At 42.6% G+C, this 22,416-nt stretch overlaps 1 protein-coding gene across 2 annotated transcripts in view; it reads right to left on the bottom strand.

Annotated features, from left to right (window-relative positions):
* The window catches only part of ITGB7 (integrin subunit beta 7), a 683,045-nt gene that overhangs the window by 150,123 nt on the left and 510,506 nt on the right, over positions 1 to 22,416 (bottom strand). For both annotated transcript variants that reach the window (XM_069653334.1, XM_069653333.1), the window contains exons 10-11: positions 18,479 to 18,616; positions 4,331 to 4,530 (exon numbers count right to left, since the gene is read on the bottom strand). In XM_069653334.1, the coding sequence (XP_069509435.1) occupies positions 4,331 to 4,530; positions 18,479 to 18,616 (338 nt within the window). The remainder of the gene's footprint in view (positions 1 to 4,330; positions 4,531 to 18,478; positions 18,617 to 22,416) is intronic.

The following is a 22,416-nucleotide window of genomic DNA, read 5'->3' as shown; positions in this document are numbered from 1 at the left end:
TAGGGGTGGAGAGGTGTGCCTCGTGACCGTCTTCATCCCTACACAGCGGTACAAAAACTTTACACAGCAAGTCCTGAGGTCACCTACTGTCTGGGATATGTGAACTTACATTTTTACACTCTACAATACTTTGCCTTTTGTCTACAAGTTCTTTTGTACTGTTGCGAAAGCACACCAACCGCGCAAATTAGTCCCCACGCTCAACGTGGGTGCGGTCACATGATGACGTCCTCAACACATCCACGCCAGTAATGAAAGTCCCCTGGACAGCAAATGCAAAGAATTAAACGTGCGCATGCGCGCAGTTGTCCTGCGGACAGTGTTCGGGTTCTCAAAGTAATTCAAAGTGCGACACAAGTGAGACGGACAGTTACGGATAGGTGCAATGTTCGCTATACTTACGTTTGTACTGCGCATGTGCACGCATGCTATGTTCACTGTACGGACAGTTCCAGTGTCCTTAGGACAACTCCATTTTGTTTGCCTACGAACTTGCTGCCCACTGTGCCTGTTCTACGGACTGCACCATTTTGGCTGCGCCCGATATGGACAGCTATACTGTCCTTCTCACACTCCCATTTTGCTCATTTACACCCATTCCGGACATTTGGTGTGTTCTACGAACATGTATCATCTTGCTTCCAAGCGGTACGGCGAGGTATAATATCCTTTGGACACCCCTTTCTGTTTCTGTACGCACAATTTCAACAGATGGTGCAGTCAAACATCAATTCCATCTTACTTGACATTAGTAAGGGTAGGTGTACTGCCTTTACAGCACCCACATTCCATTCCTTGCGGATAGGACGAACATGTGCGCTGTTTGCGAACATTTGACGTCTTTTTAAAAAAAAATTTAAACACAAACTCTTTCTCTACAACTACTGTACAAAAACATTTAAAACACACACATATCATTCTAAAGAAATACCGAGGGAAGCGGACACTGAAACAAATATGGGGGAATTAGGATTCAACACAGGCTGGTTATGAGGAGAAGATGTGGGAGGGGAAGAAGGGATGTTTATTTCGTCAAAACGTCTATTTTCCTCTTGAAGGCTTGGGGATGGGTCACTAGGGAATGGAGAAGCAGGGCAGGTGCAGTTGGGGCAATGGTAACAAACTTTTCCTCTCACACAGTCCTCCACAAACTGCCGAAAACTTTTAAAATTCTCATTCAATATGTCAATTTTCTGCTCTATCCTTTTTATCTTGTCTTCTTCTGTCTCATTTGTTGCCCTTTCCTCTTTTTTTCCTGGTCTGTTGAAAAAAAAATACATAAATTAAATGCCTATAAAATACTGGTCACTATTTTCCATATGCAGAGCAATGGGCACCTTTATTGTCGCTGTCTTCATACATTTCCCCATGCGGGAAATACTCCTCCAGCCACTCCAAAGTACTAGCCATTTCTAAGTCAAAACAACAGAAAGAAATTATTATTTCTGTACCACATGCCAAGAAAAACCACACCCATATAAAAAAAAACTGACCTACACTCACTCTTTTGCTGTAATCTCCCTTCATCCTACTGCGTCCGTCCATTGTCGTTCCAGGCTGCCGAGTTTCTGTGAAGTGATTACGCTGGAGGCATCCTTTTTCATTTTTATGGTACCATCGTCTTCATTCTACATGGTTATTAAATGTATTGTTTTCTTTTCCCAGCTTCAGGTTTCCATATTTACTTATTATATCTTTATGTCCTTCTTCTGCGTTGCACACTTTTTGTGTAAGACAATAGTACATTTTCAGCTACCCCCCGCCTCTTTGGGTAATGTTGATCCTGTCCGCCCCCGTCAGCAAACAGGCGCTCAGTCCGTCCCTTTCCAATATCAATAGCGAGGGGGTTCTGTATGTTCTATGTTAAATGTATGTCAAGTACATACATTACACTACATATCTCTCAAAAGCATATGATTTGTATATTCTGCACAACAACTTCATTGCCACAATGACATCCTTAAGTTCCACCTTCCAAAAACCTGTACAATTCCCTACAAAAAAAACTTTGTTAAGGGGAAGTTATGGCTAAGTTGTCCTCCCAAAAACCAGTAAAATTCACTACAAAACAAACGTTGTTGATGGGACGTTATGGTTAAGATGCCCTAACAAAAACCTGTACACTTCACTACAAAAATACTTTCCACCTCCCCTTTATGCTTCAAATTAAAACCGAAAAACCCCTGAAATTCGACAGTTATGGTAAACTAAGCCCCCAACCCGCCCCTGTGCCCTGTTAACACTGATATTTGTGATCTCATCTTTGATGTCCTGGTCGTTAGTCTTAGCAATGCACGTAGATGGCTCGAGTTATGGTTGCTTAGCTTACTATAGTGGGGGAATGTGCAGTGGTGTTTGGTTGCATTGTGAAGTATAACATTCCTTTAGTGACATTATTTTTACTGAATGCACATATATATGTATGGCAGGGAAGGAAAAGAAAGGGGCTAAACAAGTGATGTTGTCATTGATGTCATCATTGACATTTGAGATGACATCTTTCATGCTCTGGGTATTAGTGTTAGCGGTGGCAGGGTTGGGGGCTTAGTTGGGCTTAGTTTACCATAACTGTCGAATTTAAGGTGTTTTTCATTTTTAATTTGAAGCATAAATGGGAGGTGGAAAGTATTTTTGTAGTGAAGTGTACAGGTTTTTGTTAGGGCAACTTAACCATAACGTCATTTTTTGTAGTGATACATATATACACACAAATGCGTATACATACGTATATAAATATATAAATGTGTATGTATATATGTGTAAAGATATATATAATGGACAGAGAGACCTGTAGTGATGCATGATAGGGTGGTGAGCTGTTCTCAAGAGAGAGAGCACGTCACCCTCTTTGTGCACCAAATCCACATCTCGGCTTGCTCATGAGTAGAAACCATGCCATGAACGGAGGTGTGGGAAAGGATAGTGGGAGGAAAGGCTGGGTAGTACCTGCGTGTACTGTAGTTATATTTCAGTTATTATTGAAAAGTCACATTACTGTCAAATGATGTCCAAATTCTCAAACATAATGAAATTAAGAAAAATGGGACTTATTTGGTTTGAAGTTGCTCCAGCAGGCGACTCCTTCCAATCCCTTATGTAAATTGATTGTAATTGAAGGCGAGGTCTATTTTTTGGTAAAGGATACGAGTATACCATTTGGATGTAACTTTATATTTTGGTAGTCATACACTCGCGAGGGCGAGGTCGGTTTTTGTTGTGATAGAAAGGCGCAATGCAGGTTGGAAAATTTGTGAAAGCGCAACTAGATGTTGCTATGTAAGAACCTGTAATGGCCTTCTCACAATCCCACTAATACAGGTCATATTTAATTTTTGTGTTTACAGAATATCTACCTTGGGATTTGTCCCTATAACTGTTTCAGACAATGTTTGTACAGACTTTTCTGCTACTGGGTAAGCCCAAGGCATGTACTTTATTTGAAATACAGCATTATACTCAGTGATTCGGTTTTGTAGTAACTGGAACTAATGGGCTTTTCTTTTTGTTTTTTCCATTTCCCCTTTTTCTCGTTTTTTTTAAACAATTTTATTTTGTTTTTTCTTATGATTATTAATTGAACACGATATGATTATGGTTGATATGATGACTTTGTTTTTGTATATTCTCCACCCACTCAATCCTCTCTTTCACCAACCCCTGTTTCTCTGTCGAATGACAATGTGCTATAAGTTTTGGAACAAATTAATGTATATACAATGTGTGCAATTGAATCATACATTTGCCTATTATATTATGTGTTTTATGAACAAAAAATGTTGGTTTGAATAATGAATGTAGCCCTGATTTGATAAAGGCCCGTGGGAGCCGAAACGCGTAATCGAGGGCTCGCACATAAGATTGTGCAAACAGATTGTGCCATTAAACAATCCAACTCTACACTGGCACTGAGTCCTGGAGTATTTTCATGTTTTCTATAATGAAATTAAGGTCTTCTATTTGTTCCGTGGTATGTACACACGTGAAATAGCTGACTTGCAAGACACACATTAGTTCCACATATTTCCCTCCAATTGTCGATGATTTGAAATGTATGATTCACATTTGGTAATTATATAAATTCCGGTTATAATAGTATTGTACATCACGAAAGTGTTTTAGGCGATCTACTGAAATATGTGTGCACTAATAATCAACAGTCTTGCTCTAAAATGTCTCAGTATTGGTGACCTTTACACTTGTCTGTTTGTAAATGATTGGACCATAATTCCTTGAGGTTTGAAACCTTAATGATTTGTGTAGTGTGATTGATCTGGTCATTCCGATGCTGGGCAGAAACAGAATGGATTAAAAGAGTATTGGGGGTGGTTACCTGCAAACTCCGCAGCTGAAATTGCCGTTGCCCCCACTGCAATCTCTGGAGAAGGGTTCCTCATCCAGGCAGTTGCAGTCGCACACCATCTTAACGTCCACAATCAGCTCCTCGCTGAAGCCCAGCACTTTAACTTTAAAACGTTGCCTTTCTTGCTGGCACATACTTGCTTGAGCTCGCACCATCACCTCGAAATTGATCTGTGCAGACAAAGATAGATATGCCATGAATAGATAAATGTTCTCCATAGTGAATCAGAAATGCGCATATGTCTTATAGTGAGTCATGCTTTTCTAAAACACAAGTATCAAATGGTTGAAGATGGCCTACCCAAATGAACACTACAAGTTTAGAGGTGCAAGAAAACAGTGGGGCAATTACGTTACAGAGAAACGGAAAATCAGGAGTCCCGACCTCTCAGTATCAGGGAACAAACCAAAGATAAACCGAAAAAGATCCATGGGCACCACTTATCGAAACCAACATTTCATTCAAAATACTCATATATGAAATTAATCTGTGTTCAACAACACTGACTTTAGAACAGGCCACATACAATACATCAATAACTCAAAATCAATCAATACAAAACACTTCATGTCAGATTCATGTGAATCATATATGAATATTTTGAATAAACTGTTGGTTTCTATAAGTGGTGCCCCTGGATCTTTCTCTGTGTATCCTCTGCGACTACGTTACCACCACTTTTCCCACACTGCCAAATTATCATGTTTGGCAGATTTACCGCCAGTTGAATTAATGTGCGGTAAATGCACTGATTTTCACAGGAAAAGTGGTGAATTCACCTCCAGCTTGTTGCTGGAGGTAAATCCTCCACTACACCTCCAAAAATAGGCAGATTTACTGCACAGAAATTCCTGCGGCAGTAAATCTGACAAAAATCCCCATGGAAGTGGGCGTAACAGTAATTGAGTATGGTGGTATTTTCAATGGATTTGCCACCAGAAAACCGCCAAACTTGTAATGAGGCCCGATGTGTAACACATTGTAAAATAAAAAAGTGTCTTAATATCGCACCTGTGTACTTTATTTTCTTTATTTACATTTTATCAATTTTCTAAACAATTCACATAAACCAGATTACAAACAGTTTATCTCTTTAACCAGCTCCCCCTCAAACCGCCCACCCCACCACACACACACACCCAGAGACAGTTTAACAGAACTAATACATGCGCAGGAAACCACCCCATATCTTTTTTAAAAAGACCATTTTTTTTCTTTCGTCGATAAATCAACCTTTCCATATTAGCCAATTTGAACATCTCATCCATCCAGACCAGACATCTGCTTCTGGAGAAAATCTCGATTTCCATCCCCTCAATATCTGTTTTTTGGCCACTGAGACACCTCTAAATAGCCATTTATGTTGTGAAGTGCTTAATTATTCAGCAATTCATCATCACCAAGAATTAATTTATTAACATCATAATACAAGGTCTGCCCTAACACATTGTTAAAAATGATACAGTCTACCCCAGAAAGTACTCACTCTCACACACTCCCAAAGCATGTGTTCCAAGGTGCCCATTCTCTGAACACATCCCCAACAGTCATTCGTATCAGACAGACCTCTCTTGTGCAATCTCTCAGGAGTCCAGTAAACCCTATTCAGGATCTTAATCTGACGAGATCTCTCGCTCAAACGCATCGAAGACAGGCATACATTCTTACATATATTCTCACATCTTTCCTGTGTCATTTCACATGTTAGTCTCCTGGTCCATTCTTCCATTAGTGATCCGTTATCCTTAAATCCTTAAATCTAAATACAATCAGTTTATAGTATCTACTCGCTAGCCCGCACCTTCTGTTTTTCCACTTGCATTAAGGTCTCCAAAATGTGTTCCCCTCTTAGACTCAATTTCTCCAATAGCCTTTTAAAGCTTTTTGTATAACATTGTGTACAATTTGGAATTTCACACTTATCCTTAACACAGGGTTAGCCATTTATCATTACATATCAGGTCTCAATCCACTGTACACCTCCGAACCATTACGGCCAAAATATGGTTATCCCATTTTCCGTTATTTCCAGGTTATACCATATTAATGAGTCAAAACTCTTAAAGGTGTTCTCCCCCAGAGGTTTCACAAACTCCTTCTAAGAGCTTCTCAAAGATTGTGTTGTGGGTTTATCTTTCCTTCCTGATGTGGTTGTCAGGGTCAACCTCGGTGCTAGAGGCCCTAATAAACATGCCCCCGCTTTCGACCACTCATCTGGTTCCTTTTCCATGAACGGTACATAACATCTGGCCATAAATGCCAGATGATATGCGTAAAAGTTTGGAACCTCTAAACCACCTCACTCCAAATACAATTATCATTTCCATAATTTCATCCTTGGTGTTTTCTTGTCCCAAAGGTTATTCTGTATAAGAACATCTAGTTCTTACCAGAATGTTCTTCCTACATTCAACGGTAGCATGTTCAGAATATAAGTTATCCTTGGAGTTGAGATCATTTTAAGTGCATTGGGCCTCATTACGACCCAGGCGGTAAGTTACCGCCTGGGCCGTGACTTTACCACCATGGCGTAAACTATGTTTACGCCATGGTGGTTGGCGGACTTACCGCCCCATTCCGAGGTTGGTGGGGCGGTAAGTCCCCAATCCCCATTTACCCTTCCCCATTCCCATTTTTGCCCCATAGGGCATAATGGGAGTGGGGAAGGCGTTAATTACGCCACCGTAAATTACGGTGGCGTAATTAACTCCATGGTCCCTTAGCGCCATGGATTTTAACACCTGCTAAAAGCAGGTGTTAAGTCCGCCATGGCGCTAAGGGACCTCGTACTCAGGCGGTAAGGGTCGGCGCTGTTAACGCCGCCGTAAAACCCTTACCGCCTGAGTCGTAATGAGGCCCATTGACTTTACCCCATAAAGATAGATTTAGCAACTTCGACCTCTCCAGATCCTGCTTAAGTCCTGAGCTTAAAACATTAATATTCTCCTTTGCCGTTTCTTATAATATTTTGATCATCCAAAAGCCCAAGTATTTAAGTTTCTCCGGACACCATTTAAATCCAAGAGAAGTAATCGCCAGTTTATCATAACTTGGTGTTAGCTGCATTGCTTCTGACTTTTCCCAGTTAATTTTATGCCCTGAGCATCAATTAACATTTTTATATAAGATCTGTTATAGTTGGCAGTGATTTTTCCAGGTCCCCCAGTACCAGTAACTGGTCATCCACATATAGCCACAATTGATGTCCTACTCCTCTGTAGCATATACCTTGTATTTCCTCTTCTTGTCGAATTGCAGCTGCCAAAGGTTCAATTGCAATCACAAATAAAAGCGGGGACAAAGGACACCCCTGCCTAGTACCCCGTTCCAGTTCAAAGAGCTCAGATCTCATGCCAATGGTTGCAATGGCTGCTGTCAGGCTAGAGTATAATAGTTTAACCCAATTCATAAAGCATTCCCCAAGACCCATTTCTTCTAGCACATCATAGAAATAACTCCAATTCACGGGTCAAAGGCTTTCTCATCATCCAAAGAGAAGACTGCCGTATCGTCACACTTGTCTGTTGTTTTTGATATTGTTTGCAAGAGTCTTCTCATAATTTTAGCTGCATGTCTACCTTTGAAAAATCCTGATTGGTTTTCATGCAACAACTTCGATAGTAATACTTCTAATCTTTTTGCTAAGGTTTTAGATCAAATGTTATTGTCTGTATTCAAAAGGCTTATCAGACTATAATTTCATGGCAATGTCAGATCCTTATCTTTCTTTTTCATTGATTAAATAGTTGCATGACAGTTGTTGTTTGGGGTAATATCCCTTCAGATAGAGAAGACACAAACATGTCACGTAAGAGTTTAAGTATGGATTCCGGCATATTCTTATAGAATTCAGTCGGTAGCCCATTCGGCCCTGGGATTACACAGAGTTCAAAGATGCAATAGATTCCTTTCGTTCGTCAACTGTCAGTTCGCCTTCCAAGTTGTTCCTCTCTTCCGCTGTTAATTTTGGCAACTCTATATCATTTTTAAAACTCCTTTAGTCTCCAGATATATTATTTTCATTGGAGTATAGTTTATTCTAATAGTTCTTAAATACCTCATTCATCTCATTAGGGTTGAAAGTAATGAACCTGTCCAATCTAGCTATTGATGGAATTGCTCTGTCTGCTTCCTGGTTCCTTAAGCGGTGGGCTAACCAACGGTCACATATTTCACCATTTTCAAAATATGTACGTTTGATACGAAATATTGTTTGTTCCGCCCTTTTGGACATTTTCTTTTTATATTCAATTTTTATGTTGTATAGTTCCTTTACTTTTCCAGAATTTGGGTCACATAACACTTCTTCTGTCAGATCTTTAATCTTTTTGTCCAGGGCCAAGACTTCTGTTTCATGTTTATTTTTCTGTCCGCTTGATAAACTAATCATAAAGCCCCTCATGGAGCATTTGAAGGCTTCCCAGACTGTTCTTGAAACCAGCTCCCCTGAGTGGTTTTCTTCAATGAAATAATTAGCTTCACTGATAATCTTCTCAAGAATTTCTTCCTCATCTAGTAGTAATGTAATTAAAACACAGGCCTAAACGCATTTCCACAGGTGCATGATAAGACAAGTGAATATTCCAAATCACACCATTTTTGTAATTTTCTGCTACTTTACCAGATACCAATATCATGTCCAATCTAGAGCATGTATTGTGTGCGTTAGTGAAGAAACTGTAGTTTTTGGTTGAGGTATGTTCTAATCTCCACACGTCCACCAAATTGTGTAAAGAGAAAGAAGGGCTATTCCTTACTCGAGTCAGAGTACATTTTCTTTTGTCCATCAATCTGCCCAGCACCTCCGTGAGATCTCCATGAAGTGTTATATTTGAGGTATACATGTCCAGTGGTGTCTGGGCAATATATCTATAGAAGGAACCATCATCCACCGTTGGTGCATATATGTTACACAATGCTACAATTTCCCCCTAGATATTCATTACCAGTGCAATCATTCTGCTCTCCTTGTCTGAGTATTGTTTCAGTATTTGAACTGGAGAGTTTTTATGTATTAATATTGCCACTTCACGTGACCTCGAGTTATAGGATGATCCAAGCACACTCCCTACCCATCCTTTCCTAAGTCTGTTTACCTCCTCTTGCAACAAGTGTGTTTCTTGTAGTAAACATATATCTGCCTTTAAGTCATTAAAGTGGTTAATTTCTTTTCTTCTTTTTAACAGATTATTAATACTATAGACATTCCACTGGTGACTTTAATATATATCTGTCAGTGATATTATTCATTTATTTTTGGAAAGAAATTCTCAAAGTAGTAGTAGAGCAGTCAGTGTGTGACCCACACTTCGTGTCACGTGTGGGTATTGGTTTCACTGTGCCATGAACACAGTGCAAGTTTAAAACCGATTGACTCTGCGGGTGGAGACTGACGGCTGTTGAGGGGCAGCACTGAGGCAGTCTGGCGCGGCACCTCTCCCTGAATGGACCACTAAATAAAGAGGTATCAAACCTGTCCCCTTGTTGCTTCTTCTTCTGTTCTCTCCCTGCTACGCCTACAACACGCTTCTTTGTAAACATTTTAAAAGCAACCATTTTTTTCATTGATCCTGGCCTCCCTCCACCTGCTCTCATCATCATCATAGTCTAGATAACCCTCTAAAGGAGAACCTTTACTCCCACACGAGCCTGCCTGGACAACACATCTGCAAAAACATCTCCTTCCACAACATCAAAGTCATAATCCTGCATTATGGCAACCCAGTGTAAGATCCTTCTGGATACTCGTTTCAGACCTTTAATCGAAAATCTGCCTACACATGGATTGTTGTTTCTTCTGATTGTTAACCTCCTATGCCGCAGGAATGTGTGAAAATGCTTGGATTGCCCAAACTCAACTAAGCCCCCCCCCTCCACAGAGAACCTTTGTTCTGCCTCCTTGAGCATGTGTGAAACAAACCCTAGTTTTTTTTCAAACCCTGTCTGCTTCTGAACAAGTAGAGTCCCAAATCTATTCCTGCTGGCCTTCGTTACCAAAATGCACTGGCCTGGTTTAAAGTGCTGCAGCATAACCAATTTCTCTCTTTGTGCTCTCGAATCCAACCTAGCATGCTGAATTTCACTCAATCACAAACCCATCTTACATAGCTCGTATAATGCTTGGGTGTTATCAGAAAGGATTTCAACAAATCTTGCATAATATTTCCCCAGCTACACAAGCAGCAGACTACTGCTTGACCGGAGGCATAGTCATGTCACTAAATGTTCTAACTAAGGTCACATTTGTTTTCAGTCCTTTAGAACTAATCTTATACCCTTGATAGCTTATTGAGCCCAGCCTAAACATACACTTCTAGTTACCCTGAATCTTGCAGTGTTTTAGGACATCTGCAACACTCTATCATGCTCAGCTACTGTCCTGCCAAAAGCAAGGATATCTTGGAAACATGTAACTCCTTTTCATCTTTCCCAAAATATGATGCATGATGCTTTGAAAGAAATATGCAGCCAACACCAGGCCCAAAGGACCTCCTCTTTTATTGGAAGGCACCATTGGCCATGATAAGTTGTCCTACACCTACAAGGGGGATGCGACTTAATCTGATGTCTAGGGTGCTGAACCACTAGGCATTCCCCACCAGGCTAACAAGCTCATCTATATTCAGCTGTGGGAGCATACCCACCCCACATTTTTATTCACTGCCTGAAGGTCCACACATTGGGCCTCATCACGACTTGGGCGGTAACGCCGGCACTATTAGCGCCGGCGCTATCTGCCCTACCGCCGAACTCCCCGGCGCTAATAGCGCCGGATCACGAGTTTGGCGGTAATGTTAATCCCCATTCCCCATTGAGCCCATTCGGGAATGCCCCATTCCCCATTGGGCTCAATGGGGAAGTTTTGCGCTAATACCGCCGGCGGATTTCCCGCCGGCGGTATGAGCGCAAATTCTCGGTGGATTTCCCCCCAGCTCAGAGCTGGGGCGGAATCTGCCGAAGTCCTGATTTGGCGGACCCTTAAATCTGGCGGTAATAGCGCTACTGCCGGATTTAAGGGTTACCGCCACAGTCGTGATGAATTTGTCAGGTTGGTTTCCTTGCTACCACAATGGAGTACACTTACCTGGATGCTTAATGGGATCAATGATATCTAACTGTTGCACATTTTCCATTTCTGCAGTTACCTCTTCCCTGACACTGATGGAACCTTCATCACTTTGGCTGTGATGGGAGTGGCTCTTATCTTTATTTGAATTGTATGCTTAAAGCCTCTGAGGCAAACCAATTTATCATTAAAGACTATCACAAAATTATCTCCCTTGTTCTTATTACTTAAGTCAACTGTTTCAGCTATAGGTGCCCAACTTAGGGGAGTTGGGAGGCAAAGTTATCTCTAAATCACATACATCTTCTTCTCAATGTTCTGTCCTCCTTAGCAAAGAGCTGAGCCTGTACCATGCTATCCATTATGGCATAACCTGAGTCGGAGTTTACAAATTATCCTTAAAGCCTTTCCATTCATTTTATTACGAATTCACCAACTCTTTTTCTAATTGATCTTCACTCTTGGAAAACAACACCCCTTCCAAGTCGCTCTCAGCCACATCCTCCAACCCACACATCGCCTCCCTAACCCCAATATGGCAGAGTGACCTTTTTCGTCCACATATTTGAAATTCTACTGTGTGACCTTGGCATTCTCATGCATTGGAAAAATGGAAGGCACTGCCACACCTAAAACACCATCTAACTATTTTTATTTCTTCAACCTCAATCCCACTGGCAAGCTCTTTCCAATCCCTTCCACACCGAACAAGGTTTCCCCTATTGACTAATGACATCTCACTTTGCCCCTTTCCTCCCCTCCTGCAGAGGTTTGGTGTCCTCTCTTTGCAGCACAACGGCCTCCATTGTTAAGCCCTTTTCTTATAATTCCTTTACACAAAGTAAGATGTATTCTACTTTCTTTACAATGCCAATTACCTTATTGAGCGTGGCATCTCCTTTGTACCACATTTTGTGGAGAGACACTTTCAGAATGACCTGGTCCCTCTCATGTGCATCATGGGAGTCTCCCAAAAGTTGCATTTGATGGCTAATTTTCATAGACCTTGCTCCCTCATCACAAAGTAGGATCTTTCTAGGATAATATTAAGCTTCTTTTCGTAAGGTTTTGAATACCAGTATCATATGCATTTAGGCTGCTTTCAGAATGCCACTCTCCCACAGCATCATCCTTTTCAGTTCTCATACAGGATCTTCGCTCATGTAGGCTTTTAAGGATGCACTGACCCTCAAATACTAGACAAGGTACAGGTAATGTTTTTTTTTCCTTTCCACCAAGTAGGAGGGGCTTTGAATGACCTGTACATAAGGCCTCCTTACAAGTTTGCTGGTATCTCGGCAGTAAATTCGCTTAGATGCCACCAAATGTATTTACCGTTACCGCCACTTGGTCCGGTGGGATTGCCATTGATTTACAAGTGGTGGTATGGCAGTGTTAGTCCCCATCAATGGAGTCCATAGGACTCCATTGGCATTTTGGCGGAATTACCAACGGCGGTACTCTACCAAAATTGCCATTTTCTGGCAGTAAAGTGGCAGAATTGCCTTCAAATCCAGAGTTCAGTGGTGCAGTAATGCGGTAATGCAGCAGAATTTTTGGCCACACCACCAAACTTATAATAAGGCCCTAGATAGTCCTGGAAATCATTCCAGAAGCTACACTTTTTAGTAAAACACCTTATGCTGCCAAAAAAGGTAGGCGACCCTGAAATGTTAGACGACTCCCTTTTATTTTCTCCAAGCTAGGTACTCTAACCCTGCCACTCAGTGGCAAAAGGAACACAAAAACGAAAATAAATGTATACAACTTTGTATAACAACTTAATAGAACTAACTAAAATAAGTGAAGTGTGGCATTAACGCAGTGTTTTGTTGCTAGTTTGAGGCTCTGTCCTCAATTGTTTTTATGTAGTCTATTTGTTCAGCATGTGTCCTTCATATGGCACTCACGGTCCGTATAGCTCCGTTCCCAGATGCTTAATGCTCTCAGTCCAGCTTAGGAGCTCGTGGCGTGCCACAATCCATATCACATAAGTGTGGCTGAGTTACAGCTGGTGCTGCTGCGCGTGCACGAATATGGGGACAGGTGCTTGGCTAGCGCTCACAGGAAAGGAACGTCGCACAAGCAGTCCAGGTGCAGGCACGTGTGTGAGCGTGGTGCAGGAGGGCGGAACACAAAGTAATGGTAAACAACGCAAAGTTAAACAGTTTCCCCTCAAGTTATACCTTGAGCGATGAGTTCCCCACTTTCACCCTGGTCTTGAAGGCACAACGGTAACACCGTCTTGTACTCAAAGCATGAAGACATCCCATTGGCACACAGGAGCCTGCCTGCCCCACCTTCATCAGCACGATGTCACGAATGGACAGGGTGACCCAGGGTCAGGGTCAGAACGAGGCTGAGAGGATTCGCTAGCGAGAAGTAACAAGGCAGGCGTTATTATTGCAGTCTGGTTGCATTAGTGAATATTTCTTCACTTCACACGGCCCTGGGGCAATTTAGTTGCTCTATGCTTCACGCCCTCCAACAGCCCTCACTGGAATGCCTCACTAGTCTACCCTAGAACCCGCAGTGCCACAGGGCGCTGTACAGAAAGCAAGGGAGGGAACGAGAAGGCACAAGGGAGTTGAGTATGCAATACAGGGAAGCGACCCTCTGTGTTTTTCTTTTTCTTAGGAATCTCTTTTTATAAAGCTTTTAAATTGTTCAATTTGTATCATTAGCTTAACACTAAGAAAAAGTAAACAAAACATTTATACAATATCCATAAATATATACATGATAAACATGGTAAATAACTCATCAATAGTTAGATATTCCAAACAATTCAGTCTAATTCAAACAAGTCATAACATCAAACCAATTGCAAGAAATTTCACCAAAGCTAAATAGATCTAAATAGGGAGTTCAAAGGCAGCTTATCAAACCATATGGCCGCCCAGTCTGAAAAGAGGTTTTACACAGAATTATTCTGTAGAATCCTGAGGTATCAGGTAGCTCACCACGGAAGAAGGAAGCACTCTGGAGCCAGGTAAGTTCAGATAAGAGCTGCTTTATTAGTTACATGGTAAGGTAGAAAGGTTACACAGGAGGGCTCTAAAGTAACACCCTTTCAGTTAGGGCTCCCATCCTGTCTCAAGATTAACAGTCATCCCTGGAATACACAGACCTCCAGGTTCCACATTCCATAATGGATTTCTCCCACTCAAGCAATGCACCCAGCCCCATACTAGTATTAGTCAGCGCTTAGAGATACATTTAAAGACACATCTAAGACCCAGCTAATGATCTAAAAAATCTTCCAGAATCTCTCAACCACAGGGCAAGACCATAACATATATTCAAGAGTGACTTTCTGAAGTCTACCCCTCCAACGCAGATCAGGTAAAGTATTGTTAGCTTTCCTCAGGGCTGTGGGGTGCCAGTAGGCCCAATGCACAACCCTGTATGAGAACAAACAATGATTGGTATCCCTAGGTTCCGTCAACCAATTTCTCACAAAATCTAGCCATTGATCTTTGGGGATGTTCACACCTAGGTCTGCCTCCCAAGAGGGCTTAAGTTCTGACACAAATGTGTTGGTGCTATTGTGCAGCAACACATATGCCACTGAAATGGCCCTTCTGGCCTCAGCATATCTCACCAAATATGTGTCATAGACCGTGGTCCACCTTTCAAGTCTCGCTTCTAATATGGTTGAGTTTGCTCTTCATGAAGTTAAACCTAAAGGAAAAGGCGCTAAATGAATTCAAGAACTCATCTGTGAAACACTGATGCAGGAAATGGATTCCTAAAGATTTGCAATCTAACCAACAGAGGGGCTTCCCATTAACAGATAGACCTTTTTCTAGACCCGACTATAAGTCGTAACACCCAACCTGAGACCCTCCCTCTTAAAGCTAGCTGACTAGGTCAGTGTAGCATGCAATAAAACTGTATTTGGTTTCTTAAGTGAGCAATACTGATTAAGATACTCAACCATTGTGAAAGGCCTTAAATGGAAATCCTGACATTGCGTCCATGCTGGCTTCTCATCACCCTCAATATTACATTTAGCAGTCTGAGCAAGATAATACGCCCAGTCATATTGTTTAATATCTGGTACATTAGTGTCACCCTTGAGTCTTCTTCTTCATGAGGGCATTGAGTCCCATCTTTGCCTTTCCACCTGCCAGAGAAATGGATGTAATATTCTGGTCATCTTCTAAAAATGTGTCCCTGATATCAAAGGCAGTATGTTAAAGAGGTATAAAAGTTGAGGGAGGAAAACCATCTTGAACAGGGAGATTATACTATTAGTGAAATAGACAAAGAACCCATTTCTTTTTTTAAATACCTCTTTATCCCTTTCCCTAGGGAGGCCAAATTCGCTTTATCCAGCAAACTGACTGGATTCTTTACGTTAATCCTTCAGTTTGCCAACTAGATATTATTCATTTCAAAGAGACCGAAGAAAGATTTAGCAATAGCATTTGAGATCCTAACATGAGAACCTGTATCTTGCTGAAATGTATTTTGTACCCTGAGAGAGCACCATTCTCCAAAGTCATGGGTACCAAGTGTGGCAATGCCACTTTAGGGTGAGCCAAAGTAAGGAGGACATCATCTGCATAAAAAGGCATTCGGCTCACTCCGTTTTCTATTCTGAATCCCTTAATCAGAGGATTTACCCAAACGCAGCAGGGCAGGGGATTCAAGTGCTAAAGAGGGGCGGAGACAAGAGACGCCCCTGTCTAGTCTCTCAGGAAAGAGCAAATGATGTAGAAAAACAAACATCTACCCTGATATCTTCTACAGGGGGATGATACAGGGTTTTTATCCAGAATATAAAGGTGTCATGAAACCTAACTACTTTTAGGGTCCTGGGGAGAAAAGGCCATTCGGCTCTGCCGAAGCCCTTCCCAGCATCTATAGACACCAATCTGGGCTTGACTCCAACAATATCTACGATATCTATTAAATGAGCTAATCAACGAAAATGGTCAACCTTGAATATATATGCAATAAAGCCCATTTGGTTCGAATGAATTATGTCTCTAATATGTGTTTGTATGCAGGGGTTATGGCCCCAGGTCTTTTGTCTATAGCCACGGATAGAAGCTCAGGGGCAACAACCGAAAGGCCAGCTAGCTCCGAGACCCGACAGTCCAGACATTAGAGTAGCCCCAGACCTTTTCCAGAGCTAGCAACACCCCTGGCACTCTGTCAATATTTTGGTAAGGACTTTCAAATCTGTATTTGATAATGATATCGGTTGGCAAGCACCCCTCTCCAGAGGATCTTTCCCTTTATTTAACATTAGAGTTATAGAGGTCTGATCCGTGGATGCTGGGGAGCATGCTTTTCCAAAAACATAATAAACAATGAGCCTAAACAAGGGCCAATAGTTTCCTGAGTGCATTTATCAAATTCAGCTGAAAAACTGTCGGGCCAGGGGCTTTGCCACTTCAGAGCGAAGACATAGCCTCAGACACTTAATCCTCTGAAAATAGGCAAGCCATATTCTCTGCAAGCCCTTGAGGCAACTTCGGCACTATAGGCACACAAAAAAAGTATCATAGCTAGTTTCATGTTCAACATGGTCAGATGTGTACAGGGATGGGCAAAAAGATTTAAAAACATCAGTCACAACACGGTCACCATCACATTCAATGGCAGGAATATATGTTCAGACCTGCTTTCTCATTATGCAATACACCAGCGCTTTACCTGACTTACTAACATGCTCATAAAAAGAATAACCACCCTTTGTACGCTAGAGTTTGGCTTTCTGGATGTACATTTTTTTTTTAACTCGCAATTAGTCTTGTTTAGAGATGATAGGATGAGCGGTGTTGGGGCTATTCTGTATTGGCTTTTTACCCTGCTGCCTCTAATTGCTAATCGTTGTCTTTGATGTATCCTATAAGGTTGGGGGGATAGTTTCGCCCATGAGATTCAACTTCATAAAGTCTGTATTGACAAACCAGCAGAGGGTGCCCATTTTTAAGACTGAACATGGAAGGTTAATGGTCAGACAAGGCTTCAGTTAAAATGGTGCATCCAATAGGTCTTCTGTCAGGTTCTCGGAAACAAACATTTGCATTTAACCTTGAAAGTACAGTGGTGAAGAATTGGAAGGTATAGTCATGAACCGTATGGTTTCGAATCCTCCAAGAATCAATCAAGGAGGTTTGGTTACCCAACTTTTGGAAAGCCATAATAGACGGAGAAGTGAGGCACCTAGGAGTTGTTGACCTGTCCAATGTGGGGGTGTGATGTTCTGCAGGGCATGGATGTCTCCCGTGCCTTCGAGGTGCACTGTCTGCATAAGATGTGATGGCTGTATAACGCGGATGTCCTGAGCTGTGCGCACATCACCTTACAGCAGAAAGGGCTCAGTGAGGTATGTTGAGCTACTCCATCCCATTTTTGTCTGTTCTTCACAGGCAACTGTGCAGCGACCCCCATCAGCATCGCATAATCGGAACTGATGTCTAAATTCCAAGATCCCTCTGAGCGAGGGGTTCTGCAGAGAATCGTTAAAGTGGAGAAAAACTGAAAACTGGAGACTCAAGTCCACACTCTCTAAGAAAGAGACTCAGTGCATTAAGAATGCATACCTGGAACTACAATCCAAGATCCCAGAACGTTCTGAGAAAGACAAGTGCCGTATTCAGAAATCAGTCATCTATAAATAGCGCAGAGACTGGACTTTTTTAGCTGCTGATTTTTGGGGCTGTGTAGGTCATCTTATTCACAAAGGTAATTTGCGCATTTCAAGGGAGCTGTGCACCGCTGCAATGGATGTGCTTCCCAACCTCCATGAATGCATTAGTGACTAGGATGCCCCTCTGACACTTATATAAGACAAGTCGTGGGTGCTGGAAGCACATTTCACAGTAACAGGTTTTAAAGGGCCTATCATTGTCCGACCCTGTTTGGCTAGTGACCTGAACTACCCACACCACCTGACAACCCTTGTTATAAATGCAATCTTGAAACGCTGAGCCTGGTTTAACGTCTATTGAGAAAGCACCACAAATGCCACAGGGGCCCACACAGCGTGGGGCCCTCAGGATGGAACACATTCTGTTGGGCAGGAGACTCACCAGTTCATTGATCTTGACATTGGAGCACTCTCCCCAGGACTGGCCGGCCAGGAATCCATCATTGCAGCGGGAGTTGTATGAAATCTGGATTCCAGGCGGGAGCTGAACGTGCACCAGGGTGATGGTGGATGACAGATCCTGAAAAGAGAACAACAGACCATCAAGTCCTTGCGTTAAAGTGGTACTTTCATTATATATTAGGAATTCTCAGGCATCAGATGAGGCATTGAAAGGGACTGTTGATGTTAGTTATGGGAGGTAGTTATTTAAAAGATGGACTCTGGTCAGCAATAGCTCGGCAGCTGTGTGGGTTGTGTCCACAGTAGCAGAGACCCACACAGCAATGTGAAGCAATAAGAGCTTACATTAACAGTAGGGGCCCTTTTATGTCAATCCTGCACTGTTCTTGTAGTCCTCTTTGGCGACATTTGCAGTGGGATTAGCCGAGCTATGACTGAGAACTTTTTTCCTTGACCGTTTTGCTTTCTGCCAAATGCTACATTCAGTGGCCCTTGAAAATATGACGTTTCTAGGCAGAGATGTGCATGTTAACGATAAACAAGTTGGCGATATGTGTACTAATGGCGAGGCCTTAGGAGGAGTTTGTGTCCGTGCCTTTACATTAACAAGTGAACTGCTCCTCAGACCTCCTGTGCTGTTTGCTTTAAAGTATGACTGAGTTACAAAATTAAAGCGAATGGTCAATCAAAAAAGGAACAGTCATGTTCTAGGGTATGTGCATCTCCTGAGGGCATTAAATGGGGCAAGTACTGTGTCGCAAGTGAATAAGATATAGACAAGTGTGGGCCCACCATGCTACAAAAGATGGTTTGAGGCCGGATAGGTTGTGGGGAACTATGGGTACCAACAATACTCTCAAAGCATGATGGTCTTTGATTGTTTTGATACAAGTAAAAGTGTGGAAAGACTTTATGAGTGTGCCGGTTTGGGAGAAATATTGGTAAAACGGCTGGTAATACCTGATCAGATATTTTTCCTGGACCGGCACACTCCGAGTTTGCCAGAGGGGGCAGTTAACTACTGACCTGCTGGGAGTTCAAGCCCCTACCGGCAAAGAATTGCCCCTAACACTGGCACCTATCGGACTCTGTGGAATGGTAACTTACTTCCGTTGCCGGCACCTGTAATATCACAGTAACACCGGGATATCGGGCACCGATAACGATAAGGCGAGACTGCAGGTAACCCGCCGGCTCCACCAACAGATTACCGGCATACTCTGAATGAGGGCCTTAGTTTAAGTCTCTCTGTGAGTGAAAGGCGCATTTGAAAACATTGAAGTATGGAGCTAGAGAAACAAGCTGAGTAATCACACAACAGTCATTTTGCAAGAGAGAAGGCTAGTTTTTTACTGAAAAGGTTTGGTGTTCAGTGAATAGTTTCCCATATTGCAACGGGCGGACTGAATAGGGGGACTGAATTCCTTCTGCCAGGAAGCATGCAGTGGATTAAAAGGGAATGGGGCGACTGCAGACATAAAGAATCCGTGATTTATTTCAAGCAATCTTCGTTGCCTGGGGTCCTACTCTTCTTATTCAAATATAAGTTCAGCCAAAAACACATGGCACCCCTGAGCAACCATCTGCAGGTCTGTTATATCTGAATACTGAAAAAGCTTCACGAGAAGCTAAATACATGCTAATCTTCACGGCATCCATGATATGCTCGTCTATACAGGATGTCTTATGGCTGATACATAAGACTAACATGATCACACTGGTGGGCTGGTATTTGGGTGCAGATGGGAGGAATCATATTTGCTTGAATTCACAGTAGCAGCCTGGTTTACTGCCCCATTGCTGAGAGGTATTGCAGGAGTTCCATCAAGGCTGAATGCGGTGCTCTGAAGGTTTCAGGAAAATATATACATGTTGTCACGTAGACATCTGCATTCGAAAAGGATGCCAAGACTACTTACTGATGCTTCACCGTGCTTAATTTGATGTTAGGGACCGCCCACAAAGCAAAAGAAAATAAACAGCAATGAAGATGACCTCCTTGGGGCATGAGTGTCTCTGCCGGGAGAGGGTATCCAGACGCTAGGCTTTAGAGCCAATGCCCATGTCTGTTAAAGTCTGTTGGAAGTTACCTTACCTCCCACGTTTCTGGTATTGGGGTCTCACATGATTCCCGAACCATCTTTCTATGTCAGACTGAGCTAGAACTGGCCATTCTGGGATCTCATAACCCTCGACTACTTTTGGTACAAGGTCTAGTGTAGAGACAGGTCATTGATTGTTGCCAGCAGGAGTGATATGGAGGGGTATCCATGGTAAGCTAAGCGCACCATGGCCTTCTTCACCCTTGCCTACATTAACTGTCCTTGACCTTCCAGATCCCAGGCACCCTCTGGTCCCACCGAAGGCTGACCTGGCCTGCTGGAACTAGCTATTCTGCCTGACTGGACCATGGTCTACTCTTCTTGCTTTTACCCTTCTTGATCTTCAATGCTTTTCTCCTACATCCTCTGTGGCACTCTTGTTCAATGTGCTGACTGTTTCAATGCCATTCCCAAACACTAATGTCTGTAGCTCTTTCTCAGCCTGGCGTTCTATTTCCACTTCCTCTTGAAGCCATGTCTCTATGCTCTTCACATCATCTGGCCATATTTCTTCTTTTGTTATTCTGAATTCTTCCTTCAAGGTCCTCCCCACTGTGTCTTCCTACTCTCCCACTGATCGCTGCCCATTCAGTTCCTATAATCTCCTTCTTCCATCTAGGCTTGTCCTTCGATGTTGTTACCTCCTTTGGGAACTTCTGCCACACTTCCACTCTAGCTTTCTGATGTTACAACTTTATTTATTGCTGCCTGCTCCTACTGTTAACTCTTTCCTCCTGAGGTTACCACTTCTTCCACCAAATCCTCTTACAACCATCTCTTCCAACTCTTCACCTTCTTTTACTAGTGTTGCTTTTCCCCTCCCTTCCACTATCTCTCCTGGTCAATTTTCCCACCTGTTGTTGCAACTTTCCTTACTACCACCACCTCCTTTTGCTTAATTTCCCCTCCTGATCTTACCACCTTCTTTACTTACACCACCTTCTCTTGGTAGACTCCCCCACTGATGTTACCACTACCTTGTTCTCTCAACTGCCACCACCTCTCCAGCTTCCTCTGCCCCCCAGTCTCCTTTTATTCCAGAACTCTCCAGTCTCTGGCCTTCTCCAAAAGTGAGCCTCTTGTTCTTCCTGCTCCCACCTCCTGAAGGAGCAACTTGATTTATATAGGGTAGTAACCTCTCCTCTTGGGAACACCTTCCCTTCAGTATCTGAATCTGTGTAGCGGGTTCTGGGCTAGACTCTGATTGGGCCTTGGGGCTATGGTCAGGTAGGCTAACGAGTGACTAGCTTGAGGCTATATCAAGGCCAGCACACCACCTTTGATTTTAACACTGGTCTTGACCCACGGCCACTTTCCCTTTTTACACTCTGTCAACCTCTTCAGTGCTGCTTGGTAGTGTGATGATTCACTGGATTTAGTCACTTCTCCCTAGAGGGGAGCCCTTCCCTATGAGGCTAGGGAGCTGAGGCCGTTACCCAATAATCCCCCTAAGGATGGTAAAAAGTGTGAGGGCCTCCCAGGGAGAGACTCCCCTCATAGCGATAGGGACTTCCGTCTGGTGAAAGACCTCTCTAAACCCTTTCCCCCAGAAGCCTTACCTTTATTGACTCCTTCCCTTTCACAAATAGAGACTAATAGTGTGAGTTATTGTGAAGATTCCAATGTCTCGTCCATAAAGTATAATGGGACTGAGACTGAGAAGAACGAAAGAAACCTACAGATTAATAATAGAGACATTGGTGGCACATGCTGATGCTACGCGAGGGCGAGCACAGCTCTATAAAGTAAACATCAAAAAAGGACTGAAGAGATTCGGGAGCAGGCCAAGCAGTGAAGGAAGCTGGTGTGTTTCCTT

Source organism: Ambystoma mexicanum, chromosome 3q (genome assembly GCF_040938575.1).
Source record: "Ambystoma mexicanum isolate Mex_15411 chromosome 3q, UKY_AmexF1_1, whole genome shotgun sequence".
Lineage (NCBI taxonomy): Eukaryota > Metazoa > Chordata > Amphibia > Caudata > Ambystomatidae > Ambystoma > Ambystoma mexicanum.
The sequence above is the reverse complement of the archived record's forward strand: the minus strand, read 5'-3'. Positions and strand labels throughout refer to the sequence as shown.